Source organism: Misgurnus anguillicaudatus, chromosome 16, assembly GCF_027580225.2.
Source record: "Misgurnus anguillicaudatus chromosome 16, ASM2758022v2, whole genome shotgun sequence".
NCBI classification, from domain to species: Eukaryota; Metazoa; Chordata; class Actinopteri; order Cypriniformes; family Cobitidae; genus Misgurnus; species Misgurnus anguillicaudatus.
In genome coordinates this window covers 18,519,238-18,545,394 of record NC_073352.2, presented here as the reverse complement: position 1 = coordinate 18,545,394, position 26,157 = coordinate 18,519,238, and the positions used below count along the sequence as shown (strand labels likewise).

Below are 26,157 nucleotides of genomic sequence, written 5' to 3'. Positions count from 1 at the left end.
TATCCCGCGCAGCAGTGGAGTTGTGCGTGCGTGTTTGTTTAACACTGGATTTTGTTTAAATGGGGCAGGTCCCAACCGAGTCGCAGGCGGTAAGTAAAACTGCATCAAATGTATGTGTTTTGTTAGCAATCGTCATACACCTCCATGGGCTCGCAGTAGCAGTGCAGCTGATCTGTCTTTTATAAACCTGATAAAACTAAGACTCTTTGGAGATATGACGGATACAATACTACTCTATAGGTACTCAAGATTAACACGAGATAAGCAGAAACACTGTGTGTTATGTGACCTTTAACTCACAATTAACTTACATTAACAACTGCACTAGCAATAACTAACTATTAAAAAATTGTTGATTGTAAGTTCATATTAGCCAATGCATTTACTAACGTTACTTATACAACTGTAAAGTGTTACCAGATTTTCTTTTCAAATGGACTAAAATCCTAGGAAGAAAAGCACAAAGTCCATCTCTACTAATCAGTCTTGTATTTGGTGACTCAGCCTGTGAAGAGATCATCTGGCCAAGTCACACAGCCCAGGGATAGATAGCATTCTTAAACAATATGAAAAATATTCAAATTTAACATATAAATTCATAAAAGCCTTAGCGCCAGTAATAGAAAGCAGCAAGGATTATCGAGAGAGAAATTTAAAAACATTTTTATATCTACTCCTGGATCGCATATTTCACAATATGTGGAAAGAATTTCTAATCGGAAAGACTTTCGCAAACACTGCCATTTACAATCTGTGTTAACATAAAAGTGTACATAAAAATAAATGGTTACTAAATACCATATAAACCATAAAATATACCCCACAGAAATACCCTGTGATATCACTACAGTACTATTTGGCAAAAATGCAACCCACATTCTTGTGTCTAATGTTACTCTCATGTGGTTACAAATAAAGGTATTCATGACTCCCCAATGCAAGTTTCAGTCCAGGGAAAATTAAAGTTTAAACCTTAAATAGTGAAAAAATAAAACCCTATTTACAAACTGCACAGGAAGCAAAAGCATCATCTTATATAATGCTCTCTATGCTAACATGTCTGCACCCTAAGGACAAATTATGAGGACAGCAATGTGAACATGTTGTCCTGCAAACTTCAGTACAAAAGACACTGGGCCAAATCCAGCTCCAAGTCATATCAGTCTCATCAGTGACCAGAAGCAGGCAAGCGCTTCCTGTGCGTTGCTGAAAATGAAGGATCCAAGATATGGGCAGGGCAGCACTTAAGTCTCAGGAAACACAAATCATGCACGTCACAGTCCACACAAGGGAGCTTATATCCACCCAAGCAAGCTTATGTACACTGGGACTACATGCGGCACAGTTTGCTTTATCAACATAAACACCAGGCTGACACTCAAAATAAAAATGTCAAAATCTAAAGCATCAGAAATGATCAACAGAAACCACCAAAGTATTTTGGTCTGTATGAGTGGATCTCAACCTTTTTGACTTTGATGTGTTCATTGTCCACGGCAATATGTGGCCATGCCTTTGAAATCCTGTGAAATTTACTCCTTACATAAATTTATCCACCATAATCTAAAGTTATATTTAGTACTGACTGAGTAAGGCCATGTCAAACATTAAAATTAGGGTTAGGGCCCCTTGGAATTAAGGCATTGGTTGAAAAACACAGCCATTTCATCAAGTGAAAGATCCCATACAATTTTAAAGATCTTTCATTGGCATACTGTATGATCTCTATGTAATGTTATAGCTTGATATCTCTAAGGCCAAACAAATATGCAAAGCATTACAATAAAACCATATTTTTGTGGCAAAAACAAATTTGACACACATTCCAATACAGCTGACATATTGACGATATGGCTTTTTACTCCCAAACAATAGGGGGCTTGGGAGCTCTCAGTACTAAATTGATACACATTTCAACTGCTACAGTACATTTTCAGACAGGAGCCACGAAAACTGGTATAAAAACACAGGCGTAGTTACTCCGTGATTTTACACTTGAGGACCATGAAATTGCAAAGAAAAAGGCCATATGCTGTACGCAAGCGACAAACCAAACGCTCCCATTAATATGTAACCTGCCTGCGCACACCGAGCGCGTGCACTTGCAGTGTCCGCGTCGTAGGTTATAATAATGGGAGCGCTTTACTAGCGCTCGCTGGTAGTGTACATGAGTGATGCACTTACTCAAAGGCGAAGAAAAGAGAGCAGGTCCCAATGATGAGAAATAAGGTCAGGTAAAATACTCCTTTCTGTCGAGCCATCATAATCCGTCCATCGCAGCAGAACGTGTTTTTCCCAGGCAATTTCTCCCATTTTCGCGTAACCTTCCGTGCTATCATCACCGCCGACATGGTAGCAATAAGCAGTCTTTGGTCAGTGCGACCAGTATCAGTCTTTAGGCAATAAAATAAACTACAACCGCGTGCACTAAAAGATTAACCTGAGTTTAGAAAATACTGAAGACAAAATGTAAGCGTTCAAGATTCTCTACAGGCATGTGATGACTCTTCCTTCATGGGTAAGATTTGTTTGTAGGTTCATCTCTAGTGTTTTAGTCTTTGAATCGGCAGTCCGTCGTTCTACATATCTGCTATCCTGGACTCAAAATCCATAGCTGAAGTCTCAGTCAGATATCAAAAAGCAAAATTCTCATCCAGACGCGAACATTTCCCATATTGTCCTTAAAAATATCCACTTCAGCACATTTTATAAATCGCTTACGTCCAAAATATGCACAAATTATAAACGAGAAAGCTGAAGTAGATGTGTAACGTTAAATGTTAAAAGCACATCTGGAGCTTGGACCTTGACCGACTGACATTTATGTCATTGATTAGGCTGGCTATAAAAGCGTTTACCCCGAGAGGAGTATCCGTCCCTTGTTTTTGTTATAACGATATATAATAAACTGAGGAAAACGATGTTTACCTACGGCGATTACATAAAAATCATATGTGAAATTTGTACGCGTAAAATCTTTCTTCCAATTCCACCCTAGTAAGATGCAGGCAGGGCTGGATTCTCTTCGGGCGCAGGAAACACGCCTAGATTGAAATGTCTCTTCTTAAAGGGCCAGTGCCTGTGACTGTACTGGGAACAAAGGAATTTTCTGTCTCAATACTAATATCCAACCCACCATTAAGCCCATCGCAAGTGTGATATATTGTTACTTGAGAGCCCAAAAAGAGACGGTGACGTTTTGGCATATTCTCACATTTATCTGAAATTTATCTTCAATTTCATGCCCTATTTATTTTAGGCCCTGCTGATTTTCCACCTGTCAATTGACCTAGTATATATATATATATATATATATATATATATATATATATATATATATATATATATATATATATATATATATATATATATATATGACCATGTCTGTAAAATCCAGGCTAATGTCTTATAATCTAATTATGAGATTAATTATCAGATTTTTTTCAACTATTAATTTCACTATGATTTCAATCTTTGACATGACCTCATTCAGTCAATATTAAAGGGGCCATGGCACAAGACTTTTTTTAAGATGTCAATTGTCAAATAAATCTTTGGTGTCCCCAGAGCACATATGTTAAGTTTTAGCTCAAAATACCCCACAGATAATTTATTATCGCATGTTAAAATTGCCACTTTCGAGTGTGCAAAATTGTGCCGTTTTTGCGTGTCCTTTTAAATGCAAATGAGCGGTTTGTTGCAATTGAAACTCAATTGTGCTGTGAATTATTTTCTCCCTCTTCTTTTCTCTGTACTAAATGGCAGTGATGTGATTGGATAGTGCAGATTAAGGGGTGGTATTATTATAATAAGAGCTCCTTATGACATCATAAGGAGATCCAAATTTCAACAACCTATTTTCTCATGGGCTTGTAGAGAATGGTTTACCAAAACTAAGTTACTGGGTTGATCTTTTTCAATTTTTTTAGGTTGATAGAAGCACTGGGGACCCAATCAAAAGATGTTCATGCCATGGCACCTTTAAAGATATCAAGATCATATTTTCACGAAATGTTCAATTTATGTTAACAGTAAACCACAAAAAATGACCTTGATGTTGTTGTAAATATGTTTCTAAATGCTGTGTGGTTTTACAAAGTTTTCCAGGACACTAAATTTCATTATTATCGTAATATGGATGTTGTTGCTTTTTTTCTTTCCTTTGTTGCCCAATCATTTTCCTCTAATCAATCATATAAGACTATGTACACAGTGATTACTATCGTAGTCGGTTCCCACCTTAGTGCTTGTGTGTTTTTTATTGTTTGTGCATCAGTAATTTTTCAGTTTTGCATGAAAAGAAAGAAATGACAGCAGGATCTAGCCTACACTCTAAAAAAATTGGGTTGTTTAACTATATCGAACAGAACACATTTCTGGGTTAAAATGACCCAAATAATGGGTTGTTTTAACCCAACTGCTGGGTTGTTTAACAATAATGGTTGATTAACAATAACCCAGCAGTTGGGTAAAAACAATTCATTATTTGGGTCATTTTAACCCAGAAATGTGTTCTGTCCAATAGTTACCAAGCCCTGGGTTAAAAACAACCCAACATTTTTTAGAGTGTATGTACATTTACATTATGCATAAGCTCCTAAAGGGCGGACGTCATCATGCTTGGATTAGGTCAAGGGTAGATCTGCATAGTCATGAAAAGTCCCTTACGTTTATGAAAGGTGAGGTGCAAAGATACATAAATAATTTAATTACATCATATTCTTTAGCTATTCCCCTGATGGCACACATATGCTACATGAGAATACATAAGAATTCAAAATAAAAATTCACAGGTTTGGATTCTTAACAATAACTAACGAACACACCCTCATTAACCGGTAAGCGGCATTTTTGCGCTTTATTTTAAATGGTAAAAATGGTAAAACTAAGAATTTGACTAAATATGATAAACAAAACCTTTTTTAAGCTAAATTCATTTAAACTGAAAACATATCTATACCGAATAATAAAAAACAAAATAGTTCCGTGAATCATATTTGCCAGTGCTTTGAGGAAAATGACGGTTGTAGTTTTCATCGTCATGCGCGCCTGTGTGAGTAGACTCCATAAAAACTACATTTCCCATAATGCCTTCTGCGCTGATTAAACATCCGTTTGCGGAAAGCGCTCTACTGGTTGTGCTGGACTGCAATCGGTCTTCCTCTCGTAATGCAAGCTTAACGATTTGAAAGAGTACAGGTAAAGCTGACTTCAGAACAGGTACCACACTTTAAATGATTTCATAGTTTCCGGTTGTGTGTACGGAACTGAATGCGACGTTGTAGCGCTTAAATGAGAGTAAGTTGTGCGTTGTTGAAAGGTAACGTTATACGATTATGTATATGAATATGTTTCAATCGAGTTTGATCTAATGTTAGTCAGCTGCCGTATGTTGGTCTCAGTGTATTTGTCTTCTTGACTATTAAGTACAGTGAACTTGTCTGTATAAGTGCTTGTTTAACAGCTGTAACAATATGTTTGTTTTCTCCGAACTGGGAGGTCTGGATTTGTAAATTCTTTTTTGAGATAATGTTTTTGATGCCGCTGTCGTCCATTTAAAATGTATAATGATTATAATTTCTTCTTACAGAGTAATTTCCAGCATGGTGTCTGAAGGTAGTTCGTTCATGAAAGGCATGGTCCTAGGGGGCATATTTTGTCTGGTGATGTCTCTGTTAGGAACCTTCAGTCCAGGACCTCGGGATAATGGTCATCTCCACCATCATCTGAAACCTCTTAGCAAAGATGACCTTCAAAAGTTATCTGAAACCCAGATGTCTGACCTCACCCATCTGGTTCGAGTGTACTGTCTCATCATGGTCACCCCGAAGCTTCTGCTTCACTGGGCGGCAGCCAATGACACCTGGAGCAAACACTGCGATAAATCTGTGTTTTATAGCTCAGAACTTTCTAAAGCTCTACCGGCATTGATTCTACAGGAGCGGGATGAATGGGCTAGACTACGCAAAGCCATCACACATGCCTATGAGAATGCCGGAGACCTGCGCTGGTTCTTCGTGGCCCGGCCCACCACTTTTGCAATTATTGAAAATCTCAAGTATTTGGTACTGGATAAAGACCCAAGACAGCCCTTTTACATCGGCCACACTGAAAAGTCTGGAGAGCTCGACTATGTGGAATATGACGGTGGGATTGTGTTGAGTTATGAGACAATGAGACGGCTGGTGGAGGTTTTTAAAGATGAGGAGAAATGCCCAGCGCGTAGTAATGCCTTGTGGAAAATGTCAGAAGAACAGCAGCTCGCCACATGTCTGAAATACACCGGGGTGTTTGCTGAAAATGGCGAGGATGCACAAGGGAAAGAACTTTTTAATAAGAGAAGCATTGACACTTTGATTTCTGACAGCATGAACCAAAACCCAGCTGACGTGGTGGAAGCATGTTGTTCTGATGTGGTGATCACTTTTAACGACATGAGTCCAACCCAAATGCAGGTCATGATGTATGGTGTCTACAGACTTCGGCCGTACGGACACGAATTTCACGATTCTTTGACATTTTTTCCTCCTAAAGACTCAGACAATGACTGATAAACTTTCTATGTTGTGTGGCTGTTACTGTGCCATACATAATTCAAAGAATATTGATTGTAATGGGTATTTTTTACACTAGGTGCAGGGCTAATAAGCTGAGGATTCTGGTACATAAGATGAGGGGTTTCCTGTTTTCTGGCTAAATCAAAACCTGATCACTATTAGCAAAATCGAAAGGAAAATGGATTGCAACAAATTCAATTTAAACACGAGGGCCACAAATGGGCAATGTTTTGCACATAGTAGTATTACTAGTATGAAAATTAGTCCTTGATTTAGGATTGTTAAAAGGATCAGATTTGCACTATAATGCAAAGTGAAACATTTCAGATGTTGTACAAACTGTACGTGCAAAATCGTGGAATGTGCATTTAAAAAAATATAACATGCAGGATAATGTTTAGTGGAAACTATATAATCTGCATCACTGCTATTTAATTGTATGTTTTTCAGTATTTGACAGGAGCCCATTGATCCAGCTGTGTTATTATTTGTTGAAATGTTTGTCTTCTTTTTCTTTTGTTAAAAGTAATGGCAGGGAGGAAAGTTAAGTGATTTAAAGTCTTCTGGAATTGATGTGATCGTTATAAATGAATATCTTATTGAATGATTTTGAGTTTACCTCTTGATACGGGGAAAAGGCCATTTCAACTGATTCCTTACAGTGTATGGCAGAAGAGCTTATTTATATAATCATTATTTCTGGTATTAAATCATTTTGTTTTAAGAGGGTAATCCAAAAATGTAAAACATTTGATTACGTTTTGCATATTTATGAATAATTTAGTAGTATGGCATCATAAACTGGTTTGTGTTTCCTTGTCAAAGTTGTACTTCTCAATACTGTTCCAAATACTTTTCAGTTAACATCCATGTTTAAATAGTTCAAAGATGCTCATTCCACTATGGTTTTAATAACATTACTTGGACTAGATAATATTTTAATATGGACTTTGACATTTCATTAACCCCACTGATAGTCATTTATGAAATTGATAAAAGTTTGATAAAAGACTGATGATGGTGCCTTCTGTAAAGGTCTTTTGAGTTACTAGTGTTATGCTTGTGCAGACATCATGTCTGGATTTAAAATGTTAGCTAGAAATGCACCAATATATTGGCCAATAATCATTATCGGTCAATAATTACCGGCCAATAGTTTAAAAACAAATGATAGTCATGGCCTGTCAATCAAAAGAAAATAGGATAATGCAATGAATTTGAGCTCTGTGAAGAAACATTATTAGTTTAATGTTCAATGTTAATGGTCATGAATGTATAACATTCAGAAAATCTAATCTTCAGAATTTAGTTAATATACTGTAATCACCAAACATTGTTTATTCTAATACCGGTGCATCTCTAATATAAGCCTATTATTTTATTTCAATATATGGTATTTTTGCCACTTTTTCTACTGTTGATGTTTACGAATGTTTATGCACCTACTGTTGAATTTACAGTGACAAAAACCTAAGTAATACCTGATTTAGTATAAGTGAGCAGTCAGCACACAGATATGCAGTATGGCATGCAGTCCAGCTTTGACATTTTAGTTTAACCATAATGTTTTACAAAATTAAGAATACTCAGCAAGGATAATTCTAGGATTTCAGCTGGCCCTCAAAAGTCAGACAAATATGCAATAGTTTGACACATACATTGAGCTGACAAGGCGCAATTCAACGGTCATTGTACCATTTTAAGTTTGAAGTGACTTCAATGCAGGTTTTATTTGTGAATTAAAATGGAGTTGCGGTAAAGCATTCAGTATGATACACAGTTGAGTCCATTCATGTAAACAGTAGATGGGCAGCCTGTTGACAAGGGGTCCAAATGATCCACACACTCATGTCTGTCATTACTTGTATGTCTTCATGTGCCATAGTCCATCATTCAGATAGTGAACGTTCTCGATTCCAATTCCCTTGTTTACTTTCTCTATGTTCAATAAAGCAAAACAGTAAAAAATATGTAAACAATATTAGAGATGTTGTCGTATTCCAAGTAACAAAATCCAAGGTTACACTAAGGGGCGGTTTACACTTGGTATTAAAGGAATATTCCATTTTCTTAAAAGAAAAATCCAGATAATTTACTCACCACCATGTCATCCAAAATGTTGATGTCTTTCTTTGTTCAGTCGAGAAGAAATTATGTTTTTTAGGAAAACATTGCAGGATTTTTCTCATTTTAATGGACTTTAATAGACACCAACAATTAACACTTAACTCAACATGTAACAGTTTTTCAACGGAGTTTCAAAGGACTATAAACAATCCCAAACGAGGGTCTTATCTAGCAAAACGCTTGTCATTTTTGACAAGAAAAATATCAAATATACACTTTTAAAGCACAAATTCTCGTCTAGATCCAGTCCAGCGCGACCTAACGTAAATGTGTAGTGACGTAGGGAGGTCACGTGTTACATTTATAAAACGCACATTGCGGACCATTGTAAACAATAAACTGACACAAAGACATTAATTAGTATCAGTTGACATACAACAACGTCAGTACGGTCCTCTTTCAACACACTTGTAAACACTGGGGCGGAGTTTCGCTTTCGTCTTCTGTGACCTCTTGACGTCATGACGTATTGCGTGGGGTCACGCTGGCGCATCACGACCGGATCTCGACGAGAAGTTGTGCTTTAAAAGTGTATATTTGTTATTTTTCTAGTCAAAAATGACAATCATTTTGCTAGATAAGACACTTATGCCTCGTTTGGGATTGTTTGTGGTCCTTTGAAACTCCGTTGAGAAAGCTGTTAAGTGTTGAGTTGGGTGTTAATTGTTGGTGTCTATTGAAGTCCATTAAGATGAGAGAAATCCTGCAATGTTTTCCTCAAAAAACATAATTTCTTCTCGATTGAACAAAGAAAGACATCAACATTTTGGATGACATGGTGGTGAGTAAATTATTTGGATTTTTCTTTTAAGAAAATTGAATATTCCTTCAATATGTGTTTTTATCGATCGGATCACAAGTGGACAAGAGAGACACATCACGTTTACACCTGGTATTTAAATAAGCCTCTAGAGTGTGTCCACGTGGAGACGTTGTTTTGGGAGCCTGAAACCTCTGGGTTTTTTTTAAACCGGGTCTCAGAGTGGATAAATCTGAAAACAACACCCTTCAGATTCCTTGTGTACAGCCAATCTGTATATTTTGTGAAATTATGATGTCATCACCCCACCCTGACCCAGGTCAGACACCTTTACGTCACATGACAGCAACAACAACGGCAGATGGCATGCTTGCTTGTGTTTGTGCTGCAGAATGTAGTGTGCCTATTAAAGGACAAGTTCGGTATTTTACACTTAAAGCCCTGTTATTTAGATTGTTTATGATGAAATAGAACGGTTTTGACTGAAATTTGTACATATGCGAGAATTTTCGCGTGTTTGTGTTTCACTTGTTTGTGTTTCACCTCCCACCTTTACAATGGGTTTAATGGTGCACTGGAACAATCCTTCCTAAAATGCAAGGACAAAAAACACAAGTCCCAGGCACTCAATCAAAAAAATACCAAAAGGAGAAGGAATAAATAAAAAGCCTTTATTATAAGTGTGGCTTACATTCTATAAAATCCAAACGCCAACATGTTTCGACCAGCAAGTGGTCTTCTTCAGGGCAAAAGCGCCTTCCTAAAATGCATTAAACTTTCGTTTACAAAGACGTGAAACTCACCGAGTGGTCAGGGGTGTTCACTGGTATGCTCACACAAAAATCGCTGCAAAATACGCATTCCAACAGGTTTTATCGTAGTTTTGGCCAAGTCCATTGACTTGTATTAGATGTGCTCTGAGGTACGGTATTACTCCGCGCCGGGAACTTTGTTTCTATTCTTGCAATTGGCAATGGCGGATTAGCGCCACCACCTGGGCTGGAGTGTCTATTATTCAAGCTCTAAGCGGAAGAATGTACGGGTGTGTGAGGCGTTTGGAAAAATAGGTCCACAAGTTAACAACGAATTCTAAATCACCTGTTGGAAAGCATCTTTTGCAGCGATTTTTGTGAGAGCATATCAGGGAACACCCCTGACCACTCGGTGAGTTTCACGTCTTTGTAAACGAAAGTTTAATGCATTTTAGGAAGGATTGTTCCAGTGCACCATTAAACCCATTGTAGAGGTGTGAGGTGATTTACAAACACGCGAAAATTCTCAGGGCAGCCACATATGTCGAAATTTCAGTCAAAACCGTTCTATTTCTTCATAAACAATCTGAAAACAGGGCTTTAAGTGTAAAATACCGAACTTGTCCTTTAAGTGTACCAAAGCAAAATCTTTTGCTTTTTTGCAACTATTGTGGACAACAAAACATTATGGACAACAAAGTTTATGCACATGCTCCAAGTCATCATCTCTGTTTTTAGTGCATCTCTGTGGCAGAATTACAGTGCCACATACTGGTCTGGCATTGTAGTACATCGATTTGATTCTGTTTCAGTCGTTTTATGTGTACATAGATATTTCTTAAGACAACACCATGTTTACAGCCTTTTCTTATAGAACAATGAAAAAAGATTGGATAGAGAAAGCTCTGGCTTCATGTGGATGTGGCCTTAACCTGACACCATACTTAAAATAAAAGAGTGACTGAAAATATTTTGCCTTTAAAACTTAAAAATAATGTATAAACTAATAATGCAATGGACTAATAATCACCAAGAATTACTGAAATACATAATTGTTGAATTTTTTTGCATTCAAAAACAATACTTACATGTCATCTGCTGACATCTTCATGACTCCCACACAGAGTGCATGCTGTTTACCTTCTGCCATTATGGCCTGAGAACAAATACTTAAGGAAAATAACTTGCATTACACGCAACACATGCACACATGAATTATTGGATTAATGAAACACTTCTATTCAGGTACTTAAAAACAAAAATTAGTTGAAAATCAGTGGAGCAAAATCAGCTGGAAAGATACGACTACTTTGTCTGTTTCAGCAGGGTAGAGTTTGGCTCCTGGTGATGTAAGGCCTGGACACATGATGTTGGCTCCGCTCAAAACAAATTTGATGGCACCTTTATCTACTTGTTGGTGTGGTAGGATGAAGGGATCTGGAGAACAGATACACAATTGCAAGACATCAGCTTAAACAAATGAATTGCAAGTGAAACTACTGCACATATGTAAACTTTAGGACATATGCGTGACATTTTCATTTACAAATAAAATTACATTTGTAAATGTCTTACATTTGTGTAGAAGTCTGAGGGTGGGATAAAATGGTCCCTCTCTCTGTCTGAAGAAAAGCAGCTCTCCATTTACAGTAAGAATTTCAATATGCTCATGACTGTCAACAAAAGTAAAACACACACCACATCACGCTGTAAAGTCTGTCTTTCAATATCACATTATATTAGTTTATATCATGAATAAACAGAACTCTTACCATCTCACAATTTTGACAGGGTCTTTTTTGGGCATGATTTGGTTGAGCCATTCATCGATGTTGGGAAACTGATCTATCAGCTGATTCTTTATGCCCTTAATTACAGACGTCTTCAGTTGAATACAGTTTGAAACATTCTCCTTCTCATCAAATCTATGATAACAAATATTAATTTTTATTTACTACGACAGAATGGAAACATTCAATGAAGTTGAAGGGATAGTTCACCAAAAAATTAAAATTGTGTCATCATTTACTCACCCTCATGTTGTTACAAACCTGTATGAATTTCATTGTTCTGATAAACACAAAGGAAGATATTTTGAGAAATGTTTGTAACCAAATCATTCATGGACCCCATTTACTTCCACAGTATTATTTTTTCCAACTATGGAAGTGTTTGGTTACAAACATTTCTCAAAATATCTTTGTGTTCATCAGAACAAATAAATGTATGCGGGTTTGTGACAACATGAGGGTGAGTAAATGATGAAGGAATTTTCATTTTTGGGTGAACTATCCCTTTAATGCCCATAGATGACAAATCTCTGTTGTCATTTTTGCAAATTAAGTATTTTATATAATGGACTGCAACACAAAGAATCAAGATTTATATGAACATATGGCGTAGTATCACATAAAGTAAAACAGCTCATATATTTTGCCGTTTCCTTATCAGCTATGCAGAACAGAAAAATATAAATCACCTAAATCAGACCTGACTTTTGCAAACAAGAATGTATTTTGCATTTCAAATGTCACTAAATGGTGCATCACTAATGAACTATGATGAGAGTGTGGGCTATGATGACAGACCTGATACTAGTTAGCAATGTGCTAACAAGTTAATGTCTTAAATAAACATATAGCATGTTACGTAGGTTGTCATATTTAAAACGCGGCATGCATAGTTAATACATCAGCTATCATCTCTACTGATATGGAAAACCACCTAGGTAATGAACCACTCCATACAGGTAACAATGCTAAGTTGGGTTAGCGCGTGTTTCTGAGCTGACAACGGCTCAAGCTTACTTTTTAAACATCCTTGCGGGGCGTTGTCGGTCACTCTTTTCCTCTTATTTGCGCTTCCTTAAGCTCGTATTCGTAAAGCTTGCTTAACCAAGTAAATAAGAACAATATATTCAGTTGAAGATGATTTGATTAACTCCACGCTTCACGTCAATGGCAGGTGACTTCTGCTTACGACGTTTACGACCGTAGTAAACGCTTTACGGCATGGGGCAAAACATGCGAAAAATACGACAAATCTGACTTATTAATTTAATTTTTTTGGAACATGCTAAATTTTAGTTACTGTATACATCAAATATGTTAAATTGTGTGTGAAAACATGTCAATTGTTAGCGCCATACGATTCCTGTAGCATACAGATGTCAGCTTCAGTATCGGAATTGTGTTTTTGGTTCAACTTACTTTAATGATAGTAAGCTTTGTCTCCAAAAAATACTATTATAAATACAATTTACAAAATGGTGAACAATATTTGAACCATTTAATTAGATGGCCTTATTAAAACACTATTCTCATTTTAAATGATAGTGTTATTTATATTTAAGGATGTATACTAATAACAACAATCTAATTGATGTTTGCTTAGAGAGGTTCTCAAACTTGGCCCCCAGTTTAATGTCATTTTATAAAATACATAAATTCATCATAAATTATGTGTTTATACCTCAGAAAAATAAGGCGACTAACCAACAGCACTACATTATATAATTTAATATGTTTCGTTTTTGTAATGTTGAATTTCATGCATTTTCTTTGGGGGGCCACGAAAGGATGCAACGTACACAAGAGGGGGGCACACACCAAAAACGTTTGAGAACCACTGGCTTATGGACCAGCTTACCCCCACTCCTTTACAATCAAAACAACTCAGTTTTTTATCTGGATATTATTATCATTGAACAGAAGGAAAGGATCATGGAAACACATAGTTGTTTATTCTGAGGCAATAAAAACAAGCATACTTTTTCCAGACACTGGACAACTGTCCACGTAAGTATCATTTCTCAAAACACCATTTCCAAAAATTCCACAGATCCAGTGATGCCACACAGAGGAGTTTCTCAGTATATAGGCCTAATTGAGAACTTATATGAACTTGGAAACACTAGGATGATAAAACAGTGCTGTGCTTTTCAAAGTTTCTGGAGAAAGATTTCACCTGCAATGTAGTTGAGTGTCAAACATCAAACTCGAGTGTAAAATGTATATACAAAATAAAAGAGGAAGAAAGGCGAGAAGGTATAGGCAGGGAGAAGAAAACAAAGGAAGATGTACAAGTTAGTGTTTAGCAGCGTTAACATTCCTACAAACAAAACAAGTGCTCGGTTTACCTAATCTTGGCACATAATGTGAAATTTCCAATCAGCCTCAATTGTTCTTTTTACCAATAACTCACATTCACAGAACATAAATCGCTTGTGACCAACTGGCTGAAACTCTTTTAAGTTGTACAAAATTAATAAAAACTGGCAAAAAATCCTGTTGTCGATGTTTTGGTACTGGTACCTAATAGAACGGCAACTGAACAAATCTGGTTCTGGTTTTCTTTGCACAGGTGATAACTAAATATGTTAAGTTACAACTGCATGAAACACGAATGGAAAAAAACATCATCATGCCAAAGACAAATAATAGCCATGGAACTAAGTCTGAAAATAAATAATTGTCTTTTTAAACTCAGGGTAATCCAATTCTCATTTAAAATCAATTTACCAAACTAAATATGGATTGTTGCGTTTGTTTTGAGCGTGAAATTTCATTATGAGGGTGAAAAACAGTCTGACAAATCCATGAGAAAACTGATTCAGTTATTGGTCACGGGGATAAAGATGGTAAAGTGAACAAAAACTGGAACAAGAAGTTCCATGTACTAAAAGAAGTAAATGACAATACTGAGAACGGACTCCTCCTGTCATTTCTTCCATCCCTAATCTACCCCTTTATTTTCTAAGCAACATAATTGTACTGATTGGGATTCTCCTTATCCCTTTCCATGTAGTCCCTGTCAATAAGCGACTCTATCCTCTTCTTTAGATCAGCAGGCTGAAAGCATACAAAACAATATTTAATGGCAGTGACGGTTAAGACATTTCTGCATTGATGTAACTTTGCCGATTTACACCTCGCTTTGTATTGTTACAATATTGGATGTATTTGTAACAAACAGTGTTTATTCTTTCTCCATGAATGAGAAATTCATGTTTAATTTTTATCAAAAGTCTGCGGATGATGCGTTTTGTACATTGTGCATTTACATATACTACACAATACAAAGCAAGGTGATAACTGGTAAAGTTACACTTAAACAATCATATTTTTCAAATCATACCTTGAGACTTCAATAGAAATAAAAAAATTGAGCGAATCAAAGGCACGTATAGATAATAAATAATATATAATATGTATTGTTATATGCAAATAATACAAATGTAATTGTTTGACATCCCTCATTATCTGTAGACAATTAAGAGTGTGTTCACATTTCGCAGATTTAAAACAAACTCAGGTGTGATTGCTCAGTTGGTGCGGCTCAATTAAGTAAGTGTGAATGCTGCCACCCAAACCTTGCTGCGTATCAAACATGGGGTCCAAGACCGCTGGGTATGTAGGTCTCGGTCCGCTTCCAAATGCACTCTGGTTCAGTTTGACTAAAATGTGAACGCAACATGGACCAAAGACATCTAAACTAACCAAAAACAAGAACTGATCAGATGCGACCCCAAAAATACACAATTTGTTAACATGGGAAGTGTGTTTATTATCTTTGTTTGCGCATATGACGAATGGGTCCCTGGCGATGTTTTGACTATTTAAAGGTGACATAGAATGATTAAATGGGCTATTTATCCTTGTTCTGTGATGTCACATGTAGACAACTAAACTTTGTTGTTATTGTTATTGTCATGCGTGTTCTGGGGCCTTTTGCACCAGCTGGGCATAAACCCGGTCCTAAGACTACTCTGGACGTAAAATGCGCTTTACGTCAGACGTAGAATTTACACCTGTTGCACCATCTAGCCGTAGCGCATGTCTGAGATTTAAACTTACGTTTAGTGAAGGGTAGGCTTAAGTATAAAGAATTTACTTTTTTTTCTATGGCAAAAATAGAAATAATGAAATGTGACGAGACATGGGCACGTCTACTGCACAGAATACGCGAGCAATTTGCTATAATGCATGGTAGAGAGACCGCCAATGAATTATATAATAAAATACATAAATACTTACAAAGGCACTGTATAGAACTTATTTAAAGCTTTCATTTAATTTTGTTTGAAACTTAAGCTATTATAATGAATCTGCAAACTATTATACCTTTTGTGCTAACACAAGGCTTTCGTTAATGTGTTTGATGGGTCTGCAGATGACGCACGCATCTTGAGAGAGAGCGCACTGGTAAACATGAGGAAAGCTCTTACATGTTATATATTAGCTGGCGGCAGTAAGTGTATGTTTTTTACCATAGTAAACTCGAATGGCGTCTAAATATCACAGCGGTTAAATGCATACACGGGGCGCTCATCATTGGTCATAGTTTCAGATTGTGAAAAATATGTCAAAAATGTCAGACGTAGCTAAGCCCGACGTTGGACTTACACCCAGCTGGTGCAACCGGCCCCTGGTTATTTGCGCATGATTAAACATGAGTCTTTATGGTGAGAAAACAAAGCTTTGTTGCGTGTTTTTTTTTTTTTTTTTGAAGTAGGGATTGGGGGTGCGCCAACCCGGTTAGGACATAGAAGGGGGTGCGCAGGGAAAAAAGTTTGGGAACCGCTGCCGTAGAAGCTTCCTAAAAACCTCTCTCAGAAAGCTATATTAGGTTGGGGGATTTTAAATGCGTGGCTTTGCACCTATTTGAGGTCCCTTCAGGCTTATCTGGCAACCTCATTATGAAATGCAAGCACTTGATGCTGATTGGCAGCCTTTGCTGCCACTCAAAAGAATGTAAACTTTTTTCACAGACAGACCAAAATTGTACAGATAGAAGAGCACACCTTGGACCGCAAGTCGCCATTTTGCCTTGAACTTCGCGAACAATGCTACAATTTACTTCCCGTTGGAGGCGAGAGGCCGGATGTTTTTATGAACGGGAGGGACTTTAATAAGAGTGGGGGGGAGTGAAATGCATTTTACGTAATATGTATCCATTGTTCAGATTGGACTATTTTCTGGCGGACATTTCTAAAGGAGGAATTTCTATGAAATAAAGATGTTCAGAATGTCTAGCACTTTTCATATGTTTGTGAATGCAGGTAGACGTAAATGCGTTATTCAACTAAGACAAGGTAAAAACTTTTTTTATTCTCTGTCACCTTTAAACAATTTATAAGCTCTTTGTGACCTTATCCTTATACCTTTAGGTTCGGTTTGCTGTTAAAAATGTTGGTGTGAATGCTAAGCGAACCAGGAAAAATTATGGTTTTTCTTTTTGGTCCGGACCTAAAGAACCAAGAGAACTGAACTACAAAGTGTGAACACAGCCCTTAGATGCAATCAGTTCTTGATGTGTTTGTTCTCACCTTGACTGGGAATTTGAGTTGGTTGTACACCTCAGACACCAGAAGATTATGGCTGAGAGTTTTCCTCATCTTCATGATTCGAACAATGGCAGCATCGATTTGGTACTGACGGTCTTGGAATACTCTTTCTGTAGTGCTGGCCTGTTCCTCCACCGTTAAATACATGAATCAAGCATGAGAACATGAGCAACAACTCTCCAAAATTTCTATTCTGACGTCTAACTGTATTAAAATAAGGGGTGTGCGGGACAGTACCGTTTCTTTCATTTGGATCTGGTTGATTTTAATCCTGAAGAGTTTGTGTCTGAAATCATCATTGCATGAGAACTTGTCTCCATCTTCCACATCTTTGCTCTTTGGGAGTTTGGTAAGAACACGTGCCTTTCCACAGGCTAATGACTGGAGGGTCCGTCTTAGCTCACTGTCCTCTGCAAATATTAATTTGTCATTAACCTAATGTTACTTTTTAACTGGCATTATATATGCTAATAAACACTTGAATTGATCCCATACCAATGCCTGTAGCCAGTTTAATGTCCTCCAGAGAAAACTCCTCCCCTTCATTAAACATAAGCAGTACTAATGTCTGAAACAGTGACACTTGGAGCTCTTTTTTGCCCTGTAAGGAAACATCAAAAGTTAAATAATTTTTTTTGTATCCTTAGTTGCAGTAAGAGTTGCATGATACTGTTTGCATTACCTCTTTAAATTCTGCCTTAAGCACACAATGTCCTAATGTTGACTGCCACTGTAGTTTCCGTCCACTGTGTTTGCCCAGGTAAAATGTCTTGAAGATTTCCTGCAATTTCACCATCTGGAAAGTAAAGGGTAATTTTATTAATACTACTGTGTTTAAATAATGAGCAGCTTCTGATCGCCCACGTTCCCATTTCACAATATTTGTATCCTTACCTCTGGAGGGAGATGCACTTCCATGGGGATGTAAGTTGGCCAATAACCCATTGTGAGAATGTTCACTGTCAGCTCAATGTTCCCAGGAATATTTTGGCATTGAATGTGCTGAGGTAATTGAGAAGAAATGTGTAAATTATCAGCAGAAAACAAGAAAAATGACAAACAAACCAACATGACCTCACAGAAAGTTGTGTATAGTCACGAAAGTTTGTATTAATTTATTTGTGTCCATGACACGAAATTCAGTTTTTTCGTGCCTTGTGCACGAATGTCTTTTTTAGGGCTGGGGTAAACAACTATTTATTAAACGATTAATCGGGCGACTATTTTTCCGATTAGTCGACAAATCTAACGACTAATTGGACGATTAATCTAACAATTAGTTTCTGTTGCTTGATTAATAAAAATAATAATGTATCAAATAAATCTCAAATAAATGCCATAAACATTCTTAATAATATACTTTAAAGGTTGTGAGCTCTGAGCTCAGGCTGCCTACAGAGACGTGGTTTTTTGACACCCTGCTGTTTATTGGACGGGAAGCTAGCTGATCGTTACGAAAGATTAGACGAATGTGATCATTCTTTTTTTTGGGCCTTAAATTTAATGTTTAGGTCTCACACGTGCAGGTGGCGAGCTGTGTCGAAGCGTCGATGCACAAATATGACGTTGACGGAAGACGCGTAGCTACAGGCCTAGTCTTTTTCTAAATTTCTATAAATAGTTTTTCGTGTCCGTGGCACAACTTTCTTTTTCGTGTCATTTTATGCATTGTTTTTTATTTTTTCCCTATTTTTACATCCTTGCGGTAAGATTTGGGGTTTGGGTAAGGATGTACTTTTATGTACTGGTTTCTACATGTTTTTCTTTCGCTTTTAAAACTATTATCGCCAGGAGTTGGGGTTTGGGTTAGGATTTCTAAAAATGTAACGGAAAGTGATTCTAACCCCAACACCAAGCGACAATGGTAAGAAATTAGATAAGAAAAAATATGAAAAACAATACATTAAATGAAACGAAAAAAAGCTGTGCAATGAACACAAAAAACTATCTATAGAAATTTATGCTCAAGACACGAAAAAAGCTGACTTTCGTGCCATGGACACAAATAAATTGATCAAATCTTGCGTGACTATAACACAAGTCTCTGTCAGATCAGTCTGAATAAACAATATCATTACCTGTTTGAACTGGATCATAATGTCCTTTGAAAGCTCCATGTCTTTGAACATTCCTTCCAGTTTACTAGTAAATGCAGCTCCGCATTCTGAGAAAGAGAAAAAAATTCAATTTTATTTATATTCATGATATAGACGTGATAGTTTTAATAAAGATTTATAGTAGTAATTTACCATGCTTCAGTTTTGACAACATTGATTTCTCGGCATCTACAGAGGCACTTTTTCCCACCAGTAACCTCTTCGCTAAATCTTTCTTGTAGAAGGCCTCAAAAACATCTTTGCCTGAAAAACAAGTAAATGGCTGAGGTTTAGAAAGATAATGACTAAAAATTGAAAAGGCTTTAAGGAGAACATACAAGCGTACCATAAATGAACCTGAATATAATCATTATCTTATCCAACATTTTCTCAAGTTCCTCATCCGTTGCTTCCTTGTTCCCTGCACGGAGCTTTGAATCCACATATTTTGCTGTTCAATATAAATCACAACATAATTATTATGCATCATTATCCAATCAGCTGCAAACTTTCAAACAACGTGTGATAACTCACCAATGAGCTCTGCAGGTTTGTTTGGCCGTTTGTTGATAAAGGTCTCAAACGCCTCTTTCATGCCATTTACAAACTTCTCATTCTTCATGAAACAAACATCAATGATGTGATCTACTTTGTCCTTAAAATCCAAAAGCTCCTGGACCATCGTTTTGTCCTTCTCTGGGTTGATGACAATTGTGCTTCCAAATGCCTGAGGCGCAAAAAATAAGGCATTAAAATTATATCACACAACTCAGGGTTCCCAAACCTTAGTTAACTTCAAATTCAAGGACCTCTCAAGGACTTTCCAGGTCCAATACCCTCAAATTCAAGGACTAAATGTGGGGATACATTTCAAGGTTACATCGTGTTACGTTTTAAGATACATTGTTACAGTTCCCTCGAAAGGGAACTCGCGCTGCGTCACTGCGGTGACACTTTGGGGACGCCTCCAGGGGTAAGTGTGTCTGAATGCGTATATCAAATTCAACCAATGGTGAGGCTTAACGACCAAGACAGAGTGACGTGGGAGGGTGTTAATAGTCACTTTGTTTTTCTACTCACCTTGATGTACTCGATCCAATGCTGCAGCAGAACCTGCACACCACCACGCACACGACTGAAGAGCTGATACAGCAGAGACAGATCCTGAATACGGTTCTCATCCAGCAGGATATTCAAACCTAGTGTTTCACAAGAAAACATCACAGTGGGTTCATTTTGAAATTAAATAAAATTCCTAGCACTTTAAATGAAAATAATCTGATACCTTTCTGAAGTATTGCTGTGAGGTGTTCTCCAAGTAGTTGCTTTTCTACTGTGGCAATGAGGGGTTTTCTGAAAATGAAGAAAACAGGCATCACTCACATGTCAAACACTTTCATTTTAAAAGGAGGCCGTTTCTAAAGGTTGATTAATCATGTTCTGTGCAAGCATACTGTGTGCTCTGGTCCAAGTATGTAATGACTCTGTCAGCCTCCTCTTCTAAACGTTTATTAACATGATGGAGATACTCAGGCACCTGCAAAGAAAAAGACAAATCCAAATCTGGTTTATACTAGTACAGCATCAGTTAGAGAGGTTTATTCATGTAAGGAAGTTCATTTTGTTGTTTTCTCTGCTTTAACTGAACCTCACCTCTCTCTCCTGCATAAGCCTCTGGCCCTCTGCAGCATACAATCGATTTGTCTCTTCCAGAAAACGTTGCTCAAACGAATCTTGATAAATCTGTCAAAACACGAGCAAAGGTGTTATTAGAACAACTCCACTAAGAGGGTACGACCACATAGTTTTGATGTTGAAATATTACAACAAAATCTTTAGGCCATGAAAAACAGTATCTCTATCAAATTACCATTATTTTACTTGACCAAAATTAAACTGGACAGGTAAACCCATCTATCATAATGTTTTAACTATTTCAATTGCAATTGATTTAAACTATTGTGGTCAGAGAACCATTTAATATTTGCTCCACTCAAAATTTAACTGTGCTTTCAAAAGAATTTAATAACACACATCTACCAATGTTGTTTACAGAAAGTTTTTTGCTTAAACAAGCAAAGCTCTAACAACAAAATTTGTGGCATGATTATTAATTGTTATGTATCATGTTTTGTTGTAAATATTATTTCAAAAATATCTATTAAGCTGTATAAATCATAATTTTAGAGGTGGCACTACTATTATAGAAACTAAAATTCATCGCTAACATTTATTTGTGTGAAAAATTCAAAAGTTTTTTAAAGGAAAACTACACCGTTTTTCAATATTTTACTATGTTCTTACGTTAACTTAAACAAAATATTACATCCCTGTCTTTTTTCAATGCGTGCACTTCCTCTTTGTGCGGCGCGTTGTGAGTGTGTTAGCATTTAGTCTAGCCCCATTCACTCCTTAGGATCCAAACAGGGATGAATTCAGAAGCCACCAACACTTCCATGCTTTCCCAATTCAAAGACTGCCACATGAGTAGCCACACAAGTAAGTATGGTGGCACAAAATAAAACGTGGCGATTTTTATGCATGATGATGTTACTGCGCCCGAGGTTGAAGGGCTGCAAACTAAGTCATCTTCCGCCATACAATATAGTTCTCATTTTTTATCTGCTTAAAAAATCGCCACGTTTTATTTTGTGCCACCATACTTGTGTAACTACTCATGTAACAGTCTTTAAATAGGGAAAACATAGAAGTGTTTGGTGGCTTCTAAATTCATCTCTGTTTGGAGCCATAGGAATGAATGGGGCTAGGCTAAATGCTAACATATTCACGACGCGCTGTACAAAGATGAAGTGCAAGCATTGAAAATAACAGGGATGTTTTATTTTGTTTAAGTTAAGGTAAGAACATAGTAAAATATTGAAAAACGGTGTAGTCTTCCTTTAAGCATCCTTACAGCTTGACCTGTATGAGATGCTCAGGGTGTACTCACACTATCCAAACCAAACCGCGCTCGGGCACGTTTGACCCCCAAAGCCTGGTTCGTTTGACAAGTGTGATCGCTCTGTACCGCGACCAGGCACGGATTGGTTAATCGCACCGTAGCCTGGTTGCAAAGGTGGGCTGGAGCGTGGTTCCCTTGGGCTCAGAAGGCTGTGGTGTGAGCGCAATCGCGCCTGAGCGCAATTCAAAAGGTGAAGACGTCAGTTGCGCGACCACTCACCTTCATCTGCCTCCGTAAAAACCTTTTGATGCATGCAGCGGGGTTACGTGAATGTCTGAGCTGCACACGTGACAGATCAACTAAGCAATATGATGGCATGTGGCTGTCTGTAATCTGTAATCGCGCACCAAACGACTCCGAATAAAAAACAGACTTATCATTACGGTGGGTTCCAGTGTTAAGAGAGCGTTTACTTCCTCCTTTTTTTAAAACAAACGCATCTTAATGACGAAAGCGCGCCCGGACTCGGATCGATAAAATACAGTGTGAGTGCGTGCATCTGGGGAATAGGGAGGGTTGACAATCGCGCTGGGGCATGGTTTGGATAATGTGAGTGCGCCCTCAGATGCAAAGCCCCTAAACACCATTTCCATCAATGCTCTTGGGACATATTCATTAAATACTTTCTTCAAATTCATTTAATCTCAGCTTTAGGCCATTCAGAAATATTTCTTTTTTGGCAGAATCCATTAAGAGTCTGGTTAAAAAAAGCTCATTTACAAGAAAACATGCCAGACGTACTTAGAGGGTTTTGCATCTGAGCTCTTTACACATACTTTTAACTAAAATGACAAAGAAGACCACCTAACCTGCAGATCTGACAGCATGCTCAACAAACTCCTCAAGAGACTACGGTCCACAGCCTCTCCGCTTCGCTCTCTTTCGATAAGAAGCAGAATCCCATCGATTGTCTTACTTTGCACCTTTAGGTCGCTGATGATATAGAAACGAAACAACTCCAAACCCATATCCCTGCAAGCAAAACACAAAAGCATCTTCAATTTACAGTGGGGAAAAGGGGCTAAAGTATAAAACAAGGGTGACTGTTCCGATTCAATTTCTTGCTAAAGTGAATACTCACCAGATTGACGGCAGCATTGAATTTTGTAAAACATATGTACGATCCAAAAACAAAAATATACTCCTTATCATGATCTACAAAAATAAGAATGAGAATGTTTCGTATTAAAAGTAACTTTGCCAAACAAAACAACTAGACAATGAAGCAGCTCAAAATATAACATTTGACAACAAAGCATATACCAACCATTTGTCTGCAGTGATCTTGCCAACATTTGTCTATTTTCTTCAGAAAAAGGACACTGTCTAGGGCATCCGTGAATGAAGAGTTAAGAAAGTTTTATACATTAAAATCAAGCTTAACAGTCTGAAATTAGATAGCAATTACGACAGGCTGTCGAGTTTACTTCACTTTCACTGTTGTTTGGACGGTTGGGTAACTTTTATACTTCAAAATACAGTTAGAAACTCAATACACATTTACAGCGAAGGAAAAGGATATTCTCTGAACTGATCAATCTGTGCCTTGATATGATCTTCACAGACCACTCTGAGCTGTTTATAGAGCTTGGCAGAGATCTTGTGCGAGCACAGGTTTTCAACAGCCTAAAAAAACAAAGGAGAAAAATGTATAAGATGGTCTTGAAAACATATTTTTGATTACAAAATCATTGTGTATAGAAAAACAGATTTTAAGTGGCTATTAAAGCATTATGTACCTGATAAAGCTCCTCGAGATTGTATTTTATTGAAGTGCTGTTCTGTATGGCCTCCACTGCTTCCTTTAGTTTCTGCCAGGTCTCATTTGTGTAATTCTCTGGTAATTTTGGCTTTTCTGATAAATAAAAAATATGAAACAAAAGTTTGTGTATACAATCATCATATAAGGTTTTTATTTTGTTGACATTGTTAAACATACTATACTTACTTAAACAAAAGCTAATATTAAGCATATAAATAGCAGTGATATTGATTGAAAAGTATTGATGAAAATGTATATAGGAAGAAAAACAGCAATCACATGAGACTGATATTCAAGTTGTTTACTGTTGTACTATGATAGTGGTTGTCTCTCAAAACATTAGGAATTGGCAAACCCAACATTGTTGGGCATCGCAGAGATGCGCCCCAATCAAAACATGTCGGTTATGTATGCAGATGACTTGGTTTTGAGACACATCTAATGCTTTTTGAAAATGATGGGACCCCAGATATATTAATAAAGAGTTCGGGCAACTTTCCTTACCTTTGAAGTTCTTGATAACAAGTTTCTTTGCAGCACCGGGTTTACTGTTGGAGAAGGTAGCGGAGCCTGCAGACTTGGTGAGTCCGTTAGCATGATGCCCTACACCTCCGGCAAGGAACACGTTTTTTGCCTTTGAACAAGATGCAGAAGGATTACTCGACTCCTCGGCCATCTTTACATCCAGCCCGATCAAATCCAGCGGGTCCTCAAATCTCAACTTCTTGCTGTGTTGCTGTGAAGTAGTGGAAGAGCAGGACGTGGTGGTGGTGGATGAATTGCAAATGGCTTTCGGAGACGAAGATATTGAATCAATGTCTTCTTTCTCGGAGCTGTTGATTTTTCTCTTCTTTGAAGACGTTAAGATGCTATCGTTGTGAACATCAGAAGCTGCCGGTCTGGGCTCTTGGGCTGGCGGTGGGGGATTAGGGGAAGGTAAACCTGTTGGAAACATGAAAAAAGAAATACTAAATCAAATAGCTAATCTACTAATGCTACGATCCCTGGCGTGGACGCTTTATATTCTTCGGTCTCGGTCGGAAAGGTCCAACCTCACGGCTGCGTGTGTGAATAAGGTGAAAGGGGGCTTAATTTGAGAAGTGCAGCCCCACTTGGACCCTTCTCTGTTCTTGTTATTGCCAGCAGAGGAAAGATGGTTGAATACTGCTTCCTCTCTCTCTCGAGCGCGCTCCCGAGCGGCGCACAGAGTCTGTGGGATTTCTATCACGTTTTCGCAGATAGCTGTTTGTGTTAAAGCATTCTGGCACACTTTGTCTTCCCGCACGAGGAATATGATGGTATTGGAAGTTTGTGTAGAAGTCCGCGGGGAAACAGTAACTTTTCTGAGAGGCACCGCTGACCCGCCGGAAGTACTTACGACCGTTGGTGTACGCAGCTGCTGTTGGTTAAAGCAGCACAAGGCCTGACATGTGACGTCGTCCAGCAGGGGGCGCCAAACACCTATCCGATAGATAGGCCGTTTCTCAATCCGAAGGCTGCGGCCTGCGGAGGTCGCATATGCAGGCTGCATACGTCATCAAGACGGGTTTATTTAAGTTAACTGGGTATAACATTCGCAAGTCATACGCATATTAGAACAATTTACGATTAACTAAGAAATTAGTCGACATTATAATTGTTAATATTCTGAAATAAGACAGTCTTGATGACGTATGCAGCCTGCAAATGCGACATCCGGAGGCTGCAGCCTTCGGATTGAGAGATAGATAGATAGATAGATAGATAGATAGATAGATAGATAGATAGATAGATAGATAGATAGATAGATAGATAGA

At 37.6% G+C, this 26,157-nt stretch overlaps 4 protein-coding genes across 5 annotated transcripts in view; 1 reads left to right on the top strand and 3 right to left on the bottom strand.

Annotated features, from left to right (window-relative positions):
- zdhhc9 (zDHHC palmitoyltransferase 9) overlaps positions 1-3,054 on the bottom strand; it is a 31,720-nt gene extending 28,666 nt beyond the window's left edge. Inside the window, exon 1 of one of the 2 annotated variants that reach the window (XM_073854265.1) lies at positions 2,185-3,054. In XM_073854265.1, coding sequence (XP_073710366.1) covers positions 2,185-2,351 — 167 coding nt within the window. In that variant the 5' untranslated portion in view covers positions 2,352-3,054. The remainder of the gene's footprint in view (positions 1-2,184) is intronic. The other variant, XM_073854266.1, reaches the window with a different exon arrangement.
- A 2,017-nt stretch (positions 3,055-5,071) lies between these two features.
- Positions 5,072-7,454, top strand: c1galt1c1 (C1GALT1-specific chaperone 1). The gene is made up of 2 exons (XM_073854263.1): positions 5,072-5,199; positions 5,591-7,454. Exon 2 carries the CDS (start codon positions 5,604-5,606, stop codon positions 6,549-6,551), a length of 948 nt encoding a protein of 315 aa, XP_073710364.1. The 5' UTR covers positions 5,072-5,199; positions 5,591-5,603; the 3' UTR covers positions 6,552-7,454.
- Positions 7,455-8,254: 800 nt separating this feature from the next.
- Positions 8,255-13,199, bottom strand: mcts1 (MCTS1 re-initiation and release factor). The gene is made up of 6 exons (XM_073854264.1): positions 13,004-13,199; positions 11,969-12,121; positions 11,772-11,869; positions 11,500-11,633; positions 11,287-11,352; positions 8,255-8,499 (listed from the first exon to the last, which is right to left on the bottom strand). The coding sequence occupies exons 1-6, from the start codon at positions 13,012-13,014 to the stop codon at positions 8,416-8,418; spliced, it is 546 nt and encodes a 181-aa protein (XP_073710365.1). The 5' UTR covers positions 13,015-13,199; the 3' UTR covers positions 8,255-8,415.
- A 717-nt stretch (positions 13,200-13,916) lies between these two features.
- On the bottom strand, positions 13,917-25,767 carry cul4b (cullin 4B). The gene is made up of 20 exons (XM_073854262.1): positions 24,866-25,767; positions 24,339-24,454; positions 24,122-24,225; positions 23,867-23,936; positions 23,681-23,754; positions 23,409-23,571; positions 21,291-21,380; positions 21,092-21,174; positions 20,923-20,990; positions 20,718-20,836; positions 20,172-20,364; positions 19,984-20,088; positions 19,791-19,901; positions 19,620-19,705; positions 18,436-18,543; positions 18,224-18,337; positions 18,037-18,142; positions 17,783-17,951; positions 17,524-17,680; positions 13,917-15,046 (listed from the first exon to the last, which is right to left on the bottom strand). The coding sequence occupies exons 1-20, from the start codon at positions 25,314-25,316 to the stop codon at positions 14,951-14,953; spliced, it is 2,583 nt and encodes an 860-aa protein (XP_073710363.1). The 5' UTR covers positions 25,317-25,767; the 3' UTR covers positions 13,917-14,950.
- Positions 25,768-26,157: the final 390 nt, after the last annotated feature.